Genomic DNA, 12,853 nt, shown 5'->3' on the forward strand with positions numbered 1-12,853 from the left:
AACGATTACTTATTTAGTGATGTCCAGAAGACTCCAGGCTAAATAATTTTATGCATCAAGCAAGAACCCTGAGCACTTGCTGGGACAGAAACTTGCAGGTCAGACCAACAGACAAGTTCCTTGTGGTAGGTCCAAGCTCCAGGCACAGCTCAGCCTGGCCACCCCCTGGGAGACTGCCAGCCCCCAGGCATCACCGAACCCCGCAGCTCCTAGGAAATGTTATGAAACAGAGCGTTTGCCAAGAAATTATTTGGTTATTGACCTAAGGGATCTGCAAGTGTTGACAAGTCAACCGCTCTTCAGAGATTTTCCATGTCAACCTGAGAATGACTGTTCCATAATATTTTTCCCCATTTCAGCCCCAGGAAAAAAAAATCAGCCCTCGCTCCTGAAAGTTAAAAGCGAATCAAGCTTACTTTTCATGAAGATAATTTTCCCACGCTCACCACACTCAGTGTACTGGCACGTCTTAAAGTGTAAAAGGTGCATTTATACTTTTCAGGAAGCTTTCTGATTATGCTATCTTGGTATACGACGGATGTCAAGAATGTAGCACCAAACTTTTGAGACTGGGAAAAGACAGTTATGTGTAAATTAGAGAGACTTATAACTTTATTTTAGTATAAGCTTGTTAATTGGCACATGCTTGGTCAAGAAACAGTCTTGTCATTCAATCTACAGAAGTAAAGGATAAACTCAACTCCTCTAATGGAAACTCCCAAACAGTATGTCTTACTTAATGTCTCAATCCCTATACTCTTTTATAATATTTCATATTTCTTTAGTCTATTCAGCTGCTCTCTTTAGTATGCACTCTTTTCCTATTCACAATTATAAAATTAAGAACACCAGATTTTTAGCAGATTTGCCTCTTCAAAAAGCCCCAAACCCAACAATTTTCTACAAAACTGAAGGAAATTCAAACCAAAGTTATATACAGAGACTTTCAGAAGCATGGGAACAGGAGGAAAACAAAAACATGAACAAGGATAAACCAAGGAAGTCACAAAAGTTAACTAAGTATTCAACTCTAAAAGTGTTCAGTGCACAGCTTCTGAAACAGGCTGACCTCCAAATAAGAGATCACAAGAAAATACTAAGAGTCTTGACTGCTTCTTCCAGTGTTTTATCACGATATTATATTGAGAAATACCATGTGACTTTTGGTCCAGTTCAGTGCCAACTAGTCAAATTAGTTCTCTCCCACAGGATAGATCTGGCTCCTGATTCAGCACCTGGACCTCACAGCAGTATGCAGGTCCTCCCCTTGTGTTTTTATAGAAGAAAGAAAACTATTAATGTTGCAACTTCTCCCTAATGCATTGGTACACAAAAAAGTCAGAACCAGTTAGGCAGTCGATAGGACCACAGTTTGGATTCTGAAAACTGACGTTGTCACTCTGACACCTCATTTCAGTGTGACCTTCCAACAACATCACAGCTGTACCTTTACTTTTCCATCTGCATTTCTGGACTGCATTCCCCTAAAGACACATACTTGGTATGCGAATCCATACAGTTTTGTGCAACCTTGAAAATTCACTGACAAGCCTCATGCAAAGCACTCAACTTGGTCCATGCTTAACCTAAAGTCAAATATAAGAGAGGAGGACAGACTCTCCTGCACCACCCAGAGCACAACCTCGCATGTCGTGCAGAATGGGGACAGAACAGTGACAGCTGCTTGCAACTGTCTTTATCTAAAGAGACTAAGAGCTCCTAGTCAGCTTCAAGACACCACGTGGATCTGCCAGTCTGTGCAAAGGCTGTAATACACAGAAGAAAATTTGACACGGCAGGTACACCATGAGACAACTGTGTGTCAAGAGCTCAAGCGCTTAATTTCATGTATGTTGCCAAGCATTTGTTCCCAGTTACATATTTCTGACTTCTCCCAGGAAAGAGGAATTTTTAATTTCTTTCTCAATACCATTTTGACATAACCTCTAAGTACCAGCGGTTAGTACACATATCAGATTTCAGAAATTCCTAGTCTGCCCCTAAGGTATTGGTATATGCACTCCTAAACCAGGTGAGTTACTGCTGGGTCCTGCATTACAAGCCACAGGTGCAAGGATCTGCCTTATCTCAAGTACAAAAGAAGAATCCCAGGAACTAATCCAATCCCTCTATCAACAACACATTTAAAAGAAGATTATCTCTTCCACAAAGACTCGCTGTCCTTCAGTAAGTCTGTTCTCTGCTGGATGTTTCTACAAAACTGTTGTTGACAGCTGAACAAGCTGTTCCCAGAGGTACTGCAGCACTTCCTAACTAGCCAGGAGGAATGAAGCCCTCATGTTTCCAAGTCACGTGCAGAGTCAAGAAAAACCAAAGATGAACTCAAGCATTCATTTCCTTGTCTGATCAAAAATATATGATGATCTGTAGAGTGCAGCAAACAAACTGTCTCCCCCTTATCATTTTCAATTGCATTTCATCCTGCATTTGCAAAATGCTAGATGGGACTTGAATCGTCAACATTTCACAAGAGGGGCAGGGAAAAAAATCTCACCCACACAGAACTGGTATTTACACATATAAAAATGTGTTTTCCTGAGATTTCAATCCAATCCACCAAATTCAGAATGTCAGACAAGCACCTGAAATTTCTTATCTGATTGAGGTCTCCAAACCACTGCCGTCCATCACTAACTTTGTCATGAATTTTATTCAAATAAAAATTCATAAATTTCAAATAAATATTCAAATAAAGGTCTATCATTTTTTAGAGACTTATCAAGATTATTTCTTGATTGCAAACCAGGTATATCTCATAGCTGGTAAACAGTTCAGAGTGCTGATTTACCGGCTCATTGGTACCTGAAAATGTGGCACCATGGCTTCTCTCTCAAATGTATAAAATGCAACTATTATTAACTAACTACTACTGTGCTCCTTTGTAAATGAGATAAAGATCAAGCAGTAAGTTCAGCTGGCTAGGCTTAACTCTACTAAACCAAGCACAAGCATTGCAGCTGGTCCGCTCCTGCTATACAAAAATGGTTTGGAGCAAATTAATGCTCTTCTGACAAATATGCACCTTTTATCTTCTATCCATAAACACACCTGAAAAAGTTTACTCTCTTAGAAGTCCTAAAACCCTGTTTCACCTGAGCTACTAAGCCCCCTTCTAGTGACAGAATTCACCACTCCTCCCAGGTCCTTCTTTTGCTCATTCCATATAATAATGAGGCTTAGTATTTCAGAAAGGGAAAAAAGAAAAGAGAAAGAACCCCGCACATTCTTTCCAAGTGACTCTCCACTCCCAAACTCTCATAAGGTCTCACCTTACCAGAGAAATGCATACTCATGAAGACAACAACAACATTAACCTTAGAGGATAATATAGATTTATATTCCCACATTCAACACACAGACACTTGCAACAGACGGGCTTTCTTAAGAAAAGATACTGCATCATTTTCCAACTGCAGTGCAATCAATCATTTGAAACATTTGGTTTGTTTCATCAGATGCTTATCTGCCTCAAGTGACAAGAACGTACTGCTTATTAGTTTCTCCAGTACCGTATCCAGAGTATTTCGCTGCAGTAGGGGAAGGAGATAGTGTAAAACTATACTTTCCCATCCATGTACAAGTCTTACCGCATAGTTTCCTGATTTTCCTGATATATTTAAGAACATATTTCTGCAAGTGCACTGCTAAGTGTTTGACAGGAATAAATGAAGGCTACTATTTGGACATACCTGTCAAACCTAGTTCTATGTGGTAATGCATTCTGCTAAATATTCCTACAGAACTGCCAGTGAAAATACTAATGAAATACCCATAGGCAGGGGCATCATTATCACTCGTGTCTCACAGTGATGCTATGTGAATATGCGGGACAGCAGACACTGTCTTCTCACAAACTTTTTCCCCCATCCTCTCTGCTTTTCCTGAGCCTTTACAGGATTCCTGTACTTTTCCATCACCTGATAAAAACAACTTTCAATCATCTGCGTTGGCATACAAAGGCACATAACAGTACATTTTGAGCCTCTGTCTTTGGCAACACATCCTAAAATTTAGCAACAGCCAAGGCTTTGATTCATAAACCATAAGATCACAAATGACTGCATAGATCTTTTCAGCTTTTACTCCAATATCTCATCTAATCTGCACATAAAGCACTCCAAAGAATATGTCTTGACCACTTCCCTCAGAAAAATAGACAATGGCCAACTACCAAGACAGTTTAAAATATTTTTGCTGCCTACCCTAATATTTTCTGCACTTAGTTTTGGGACTGTCAGTACCTCAATATCCCAGAAACTTTATAATTTGAGGAGAAACACACAGTAAACATAAATGAAGAATAATAAGTATATAGAGATGTTGGTGGTTTTTCTCCTTCAAACTAAATATTTCAGGCTGAGCTGCGTGAATCTGTAAAATACATTTTGCATAGAGCAAAAAGACACTTTTTATGCATGAAAAATGTTCATTTTTCAGCATATATTTTACTAATAGGAAGAATTTCCTAATAGAACAACACACAGTTTTGCCCAAGGAAAACCAGTGTATGCACAGTTTTTGAGTCGTATAAAGAATACCAGAGCAGAGAAATGGTTCAAAAAGAAAAATCCTTCTCTGGCAGTTGACTGACCAGACAGTGCAACAAGTTAAATCCACTGATATCTTCAGGATTCTCCAATTATGGGTGCATGGCTGGGCCTTGCCTATAATGTTTACATGGCCCCCCTCAACTAACACCCTGAACTACTGTACTACAGCCAATATTCACTACAAGCATAAACAACTGTGAAAAAAATATACAGGAAAAACCCTGACAAGTTTGTAGCCTGCAACTGCATATGGTGGGAACTGATGGAGCCTTGAGCCTTTGCAATACAAATAGTGCCCCAAATCAGTTCTCCACACAGAGAAACTTTCCAATGATAAGGGACACATGTAAGGCATGCTCTTTTAAAAACCTGACTCCCATTAAGCAGCTCATTGTTCATAATAGGAATGGTGTTTACACAGGAAAAAGTCCAGTTTCAACAAATCTGAAATCCAACAGATGTTTCCTTCTATCTAAGCAAAACAAGTTTGTGACCTGTTTCTGCCCAATCAGAAAGCGTTAGAATTAATTTTAGAGCAGGGAGGGACGGGGGGAAAATACTCGACAGAATGACCCTGGAAAACAAAATCAGAAAAACTTTATATTTCAAAATTGTAGTTGCTACTAAAGTGAATTCACTTGAAAAACTTAGTCTTCTTTAAACAGAATGCTTTATGATCTGGGTTTGAAGAGATACAACATGAGAATTATAATTTTGGTTTGTGCTGGAAAGAGAAAGTAGGGCAGGTTGTTACTGACATGGCTCCGCATTGTGAATGCTCTCCTCAAATCACTTAACCTCTCTTCTCCATACCTCTCCCAAACTCCTCTCCCCTCCCCCAAAACTCCCAGCTGCTCTTGGCTTCTTCAAATCTCTTATTGTCCCACTTCCTCTGCACACAGCAGTTAAATAATAGAAGTGGCTAAGCACAATTTTATTTTAAATTACTACTACCTGTACACACTAATCACAATCACAAGCAAGCATAAGCACTTTGTAGAAGGATGAAGAATTTCAGGCTTTGCCAAAGTCCTGCTGTTGAGACTATGCTGCTACACACTTGCCTTTCATTTGCCATCATGAGAAAGTTTCAGTACTTTGGGGATGTGCCTGGTGGTACTATACTGTTACAGGGCAAAGCTCAATCTGGTGACATTCTATTGCACAACTGAATGCTGCAAAGGCATATGATACCAAGCTGGGAGGAGAGGCTGATACACCAGAAGGCTGTGCTGCCATTCAGTGAGACCTGGACAGGCTGGAGAGCTGGGCTGAGGGGAACCTCATGAAATTCAACAAGAGCAAGTGCAAGGTCCTGCACATGGGGAGGAACAACCCCATGCACCAGTACAGGCTGGGGGCTGAACTACTGGAAAGCAGCTCCACTGAGAAGAACCTGGGAGTGCTGGAGGATGACAGGTTGACCCTGAGCCAGCACTGTGCCCTTGTGGCCAAGGCGGCCAACAGTGTCCTGGGCTGCATTAAAAGGAGCGCGGCCACCAGGTCGAGGGAGGTTATCCTCTCCCTCTACTCTGCCCTAGTGAGACCACATCTGGAGTACTGTGTCCAGTTTTGGGCCCCCCCAGTTTAAGAAGGGTGTGGAACTGCTTGAGCAAGTCCAGCGGAGAGCTATGAAGATGATCAGGGGACTGGAGCATCTACCTTATGAGGAAAGGCTGACAGTATTGTGTTTGTTCAGCCTGGACAAGAGAAGACTGAGGAAGGATCTCATCAATACCTATAAATACCTAAAGGGTGGGTGTCAGGACGATGGGACTAGGCTCTTTTCAGTGGTGCCCAATGACAGCACAAGGGATGATGGGCACAAGTTGGAACACAGGAAGTTCCAGCTAAACATGAGAAAAAACTTCTTTCCTGTGATGACGACAGAGCATTGGAAGAGGCTGCCCAGGGAGGTTGTGGAGTCTCCTTCCCTGGAGACATTCAAACCCCGCCTGGATGCGTTCCTGTGCCCCCTGCTCTGGGTGTGCCTGCTCAAGCAGGGGGTTGGACAAGATGATCCTCAGAGGTCCCTTCCAACCCCTGCCATTCTGTGATTCTGTGATTCTGTGATCTCACAGGGAGTTGGTACATTTTTCTGTTACCCAACATTACCTTGTTCCAGAAGATGAACTGAGACTGACCATGCATCACTGAGACTTTTATCCTTTTTTTTATAGCTTTTTTAAAATCCAGCTGCAGAGGCTCAACAAATTAGATCAACAGCTAGACACAAGTGTCAAAGCCAAGGCTAAAATATTCTCAATCATGAGTATAACAAGCGTAGTCAGTGCATGCAACCTGCTGTGCACACCTTTGCCTCTGCAAGTCCCTTCTTTGCTAGATTTCACTCACGTTATTTCTTGTCCTAGCTATTTTGTGTGTTATACAAAGTTCCCACCTCCACAATACTTTATGCGCAGTGTGCTCAGCACTGAGGTTCCTTACCCCAGCCAAGGCCTCCACATGCCATGAGATGTATATAACAAGACAGGGCTGTAATCAGGCAGCAATACGACACACCATTATTACAACCAACGTGAATATTAGCAGTGTGAAGGAGATCCCACTGAGACAGATTTCAAATCTGCCTATCAAACAATTGTAGCAGAAGGCAGAGGTGGTTTCTCCCTCCCCAGTAATCCTATTTGTCCTTTAAATACATCTTACTGTATAAAACTCAAACTGTAAGCATTTTTGTAAAGAAATACCGGCTCAGACCTAATTGGATTTGTCAGACAATCACAGCTGAACAGTTCTGCAAGCTCCAACAGCTGAACAGTTAGAGAAAAAAACCTTCCACACTGGAATGTATAAGGACATGAAAGTTCATTTCAAGAGGAAAAAATTTCTCTGAAAGTAAGTGGTAGAAAGACATAATTTGTTCCACAGTTCAAACCCTGTCCCTTGGCAACATAATGATGTGGTGTGGCACAGCTAAGGTTGTGTGAGCTGTTCCATATAGATGATTATCTGCAGTTAACTGTCGAAATGTTGTCACTTTGGGTTGCTCTGAATTCACCAAGATTGTCAAAGGTTTTGCTTACACAAACTTGCTTTTGATTTAAACTTTTTAACTACGAATAAGAAAATGGAGAGAAAAAAACCCGAGACAATTCTGACAGGAACACGTAACAATAGCATTTGAAAAGAAAACAATTATACATTACGTCACATACAAACAAAAAACCTAGGGGAATATGTATTTTAGTTGAAGAGCAGAAATACCTCCTACTCCTCTGGACTTCTTGACTTTTTCCCTTACCAATAAATATGTGTACACATGAAACTTGCTCTGTCCTTCCTGTGTGTATCATCAGCTTCTTGTTCTGTACATGCTTCTGTATGCTGGAATAGTGCAGTTTAAAGACAGTCTAGGATATAATGGTCTAAAACCCACACAAACCTCATCCTCTGAATGGCAAGACAGAATACATTACAGTGATGTAGAGGTTACAGGTTAAGGAAGTATAATAGGCCAAATCTTACAGCAGTTTCACTGCCTTCAAATTGTGGTTTCTGTAGTAAGGATAAAGATTATTCCATACATGTCAAGATAAAAGTCATTATACAGATTGTATGTTGAAAATTGAAGTGACGTTCATTTCACTGAATTTAAAATAACAATCACATCGGTTTTAACATTTCTGTTTAGGAGAATACCAACTTGAGTACTCAGCAACATCATTTTCTGTACTTGCACAGTTGGTAACCAGCATGCCTGTGACTGAAACTTTGCACTGAATTCTGAACCATGTTCTAATTTGGGGCAAAAGTCATTTGAGATGATATAATGAGTCTATCACCATCAACATCAACACACAGGAGTTACACACTCTCCTACCTGTTGGCTTATCCACACCAAGGAATCCAGCCTGTCCCAGGATTTTAAATACTTTATGTGCTGGGAACTGTCCTTCCTCTTCCCACTTGTCCACAAAGGGATTTATCTCCTTGTCGATGATCTAGATTTGAAAATTAAATTTTAAAAGTTATTCACAGAATCACAGAATGTTGGGCACCGCTGAAAAGAGTCCAGCCCCATCCTCTTGACACCCACCCTTTAGATATTTATAAGCATTTATAAGATTCCCCCTTCAGTCTTCCCTTCTCCAGGCTAAACAAACCCTGTCCTCATAAGGTAGATGCTCCAGTCCCCTGATCATCTTCGTAGCTCTCCGCTGGACTTGCTCAAGCAGTTCCACACCCTTCTTAAACTGGGGGGGCCCAAAACTGGACACAGTACTCCAGATGTGGTCTCACTAGGGCAGAGTAGAGGGAGAGGATAACCTCCCTCGACCTGGTGGCCACGCTCCTTTTAATGCAGCCCAGGACACTGTTGGCCGCCTTGGCCACAAGGGCACAGTGCTGGCTCAGGGTCAACCTGTCATCCACCAGCACTCCCAGGTTCTTCTCAGTGGAGCTGCTTTCCAGTAGTTCAGCCCCCAGCCTGTACTGGTGCATGGGGTTGTTCCTCCCCATGTGCAGGACCTTGCACTTGCTCTTGTTGAATTTCATGAGGTTCCCCTCAGCCCAGCTCTCCAGCCTGTCCAGGTCTCACTGAATGGCAGCACAGCCTTCCGGTGTATCAGCCACTCTTATTAACACAGACATTCCTACAGAAAGACCTTTGACTACTTATGTCTAAAATCTTTAATTTAGAAAGTAAAAAAAGAAAGGTACAGGAAAATTTTGAAAGCACGTTAATTTTCTTACTTCCTGTAGGATGTCCTTATTCTCCACCCACCCACAACTACTACCACAGATGCAATGAATCAAATATAAATATTTCTTTTAGCAACTACAACTACTACAACAGGGAGACATCAAAGCTGGTTTAAGCCTCTCAAAACCTAGGAAAGTGGCAGTTTCCCCTCACCATTTGTTACCTTTCTTGGTACAGTTTCTAGAAAGTGACAGGAAGGGAAACCTGGACTGTCCTCAGAGGGACCTTGCCAAAGAAGGTTGATGAGCTGTTCGTGATCACCACACATGGTATACAAGACAGGCAAGTAGAAGAGACATCACCTCTCCACCCTTTCCCTGAAATGCTCTCAGGGATGTTAGCACTATTCAGGGCACATGTGTCCACTCTGCATTTAGACTTCCCCAGGGTCTGCAACAGATGTACTGGAAAAAAATGGTCATCTTCCAGATTTTACAGCATTTCCAAGTCTAGTCCCTGGGCAACTCTCAACTGGGGTATTGCTACACACCTTCCAAAAGTCAGTGTCCTACGCTGCCTGGCTACTGCCCTTGCCCTGTTCAGGCTGCTGTCTTCCCTTCCAGCTGTTGCAAACAAAACACATCTGGAGTACAGACAATGCATTAATACTTCCAGGTTTCAGAGCACAAGGGTGGGACATCTCACCCCACAAAGTCCCAGATTTCCACAGCTGTGGGAAGGGACCAAAATGGGCAACCTGCAGTTTTGCAACTGACCTCTAAGCCTGGGAGTAACTCCCAGCACGTACCAAACAGCCCCACACTGCAGGGTGCACCAGGTGTTTGCACTTCTGCCGCCTTGTTCTTGCTCCCCATGCCTACCAGTCTGGCATGAGGTAGACGCAGTTTCAATAGCTCTCAAAAGGAGTCAGTTTTATAGTGCTCACCCCTGTCTACCTCCACAAGCCAAACCAGGGGTTGGCACAGGCTGCTTCTGCCATGCCACCAAGTGTGTCATGCACCTGGGTCAGCACGTACAAGAGGGTCCAAATAGAAAACAGAAAAGCCATCCTCCTTCCCCCAAACCAAACCTCACCAAACCAAATACCAATTCCCAATACCCAACAGAAAGTTAATGCCTTTAATCCGTGACCACAATTTTACTGCTACGCTATTTCGCAAAGAGAGAATTTGTTATTTTAAGAACTTGCTCCTCTAAGTCTTTTCTCCACACTAAGTAAGTCCTGTGGTGCTATTTCTTGAGCTTGAAATAGACTCCTCTCCCTCCCAAACTGCTGCGCTCATGAGACCCTGTGGAGCCTTCTTCCAAACTATCTATTTATTGCACATTCATTGGAGAATTTCAGCCCATATATGGCCGCTTTCTGGTTCCCAGTCGGCCACAGAAGTAATGATACTTTACTGTTGGTAACAGAAAAATAACCTTTTCACTCCTCTCACCAAGTTCTGAGAAATTTGTACACTGGATGTTCAACTCATTCAGTAATTATCATCCTTCTCCCTCTCTTATACTGAATAATGTAGGCCTCATGACCAATAGCAACAAAATACTCACCAGGACACTACCTAGGAGAGCCCACATGTAGCTTCTATGCTGCCATATCCTAGATGCTCAGATTCTAGGATGCTGACCCTCAGTGTTGAGTTACAGGTGGTGAAACGCCTTTTTGATGGTTTATAATAATATCTGGTAATGCATATCAGGTAACATCCAGGGAAATGCCTGAAAGAGGTTATGAAGTACGTACAGGAGGTTATCCCAGGATTTTGATGGCTCTTGGCAAAAGTATGAAGTGAATGTACTAACAGAGTTTTGTGCTTCTTACGGCTGGTACCAAGCCAAATGGTTCACAGCCTACATACAAAGCTACCTTTGAAGTTAAATGGAGTCAGAAGAATAACTAAGGCGTTAGAGAAGTGGTTTTACATGATTTCTGCAGATGCTTGCTCCTGTGCCTTTGAATAAAACTCAAATTGTTTGCCAGAGCCAAAGTTTAATTATTACCAGGTGAAGTTTGCCGTGTTGAGTAAAACAAGATCATCCTTGCGTAAGACAACAGAAAACATGAAGACAGCCTCGCTGCACAAACCACAAACAGTGAATGCCTCTAAGTCAAAAAAAAGAAAAATTAATATCACAGTCCAGACACTGATATCCACAGTTGTTTCTTAGCCACTGGACCATCCACTTTCAAACGGTATTTTTGCAAAGAAATTAAATAGGTTCTGTCAAAAGCTTTTTCCACTTTAGACACAAATTGTTTGCAAAATTCACACATTTACAATGATAAATAATACTTTCAGGCATGCAATCTCATTCTTTTAAAAGTACCATTCCTCAAAATAAACCTTCAGAAAACACACATCCTCAGATAATTTGCAGAGAGTCAGAGGGGAGGAGCAGCCTGTGGGGAAATCAGAGGGCAGACAGCTTGGATGAGAGAGGGGATTTGGGGAAACACTTCCCCATATACTATCACATACAAACATAACTCATATTACTGGAGAACTGCAGTGCTGGTCAAGTGGCTGATGCTTCGGGACTAATTATTATATATTATCATCTCTTCAAATAAAAGCAAACCGAAACAGGGATTTTTCAAAGGGCCAAGCCACCAATGGCTGAAGGAACACATGCAATTAACGTGTGGTTAAAACATTGCTAAAGACAGATTTATGTCAATGCAGGTCAAATAATGCTGCATACCTAACCATTTAATTTGCCCCTTCCCTTGGCTTTGGCCAATTCCTCACATCTGTGCCCTGGAGAAATATTACATGCTTGAATTAATTTAGAACTTGGCTAATTAATTTTGAATTTATTTTTTTTTTTGCTTTTAGAAGCAAACACTAGGAACTGCAGGCATAAATTATGCAGGCACCTTAACCTAAATCATAAGGTATACATCCAGTGTTTGACAAGTATACAGAAGCAAGGTTTCAGCAGTAGGTCAGCAACTAGTCCGCTCATTTTTACATATGCTTTACCATGAGACGTGTGGAAATGATGGGTGATAGCATTTAGATGTGCTTCATTAGGATACTGACTATACCAAGACCTAAAACTCCTCTCAGTAGAAATATTTTAACATGGCATGCAACAGATGCTATCTGACAGATATTCCTGATCTAGCTGGCCAAACCTCAATGGTATTTGGGATGTAAAGCTGATTTAGGAGCCATATATCCTTCCCACCTGCTGACAAAGTATGAGTAAACCACAGCAGAAATTGTTTTTTTTCCTGACAGAGAGGGGATAGTAAGTCATGTATGGGACCAGTGTTTTTCTCAGGCTGCTTCATCTGAACCATGAAGATGGAAACCTGAAGAACTCAGTTCTGGAGGCAGCATTGGTTTAGCTCGCATCACAGCAAGAGCTCAGACTTCTGTCTGGGGAGCCTCTGAAAGAATGGCTTCAGGGCTGGTATCAGCCGTGAATTATTTCAAAAAACACTGTGGAAGTCTGCCCAGTCAGAAGCTGACTGAGCCAACAAACTCACTTTGTGTTGAATGATGGTAAGAAAAATAGAAGTGTTTTTATTTAAAATAGTCTTGACAAAGTTTTGTGAAAACAACACCTGCAGCTTCCTGCCCGG

At 41.8% G+C, this 12,853-nt stretch overlaps 1 protein-coding gene across 1 annotated transcript in view; it reads right to left on the bottom strand.

The window, feature by feature from the left end:
• LOC104048679 (probable acyl-CoA dehydrogenase 6) overlaps positions 1-12,853 on the bottom strand; it is a 92,280-nt gene that overhangs the window by 64,331 nt on the left and 15,096 nt on the right. Inside the window, exon 2 of the mRNA XM_064444604.1 lies at positions 8,416-8,536. Within this exon, the coding sequence (XP_064300674.1) occupies positions 8,416-8,536 (121 nt within the window). The remainder of the gene's footprint in view (positions 1-8,415; positions 8,537-12,853) is intronic.

This window comes from Phalacrocorax carbo, chromosome 2 (genome assembly GCF_963921805.1).
Source record: "Phalacrocorax carbo chromosome 2, bPhaCar2.1, whole genome shotgun sequence".
Taxonomy (NCBI): domain Eukaryota; kingdom Metazoa; phylum Chordata; class Aves; order Suliformes; family Phalacrocoracidae; genus Phalacrocorax; species Phalacrocorax carbo.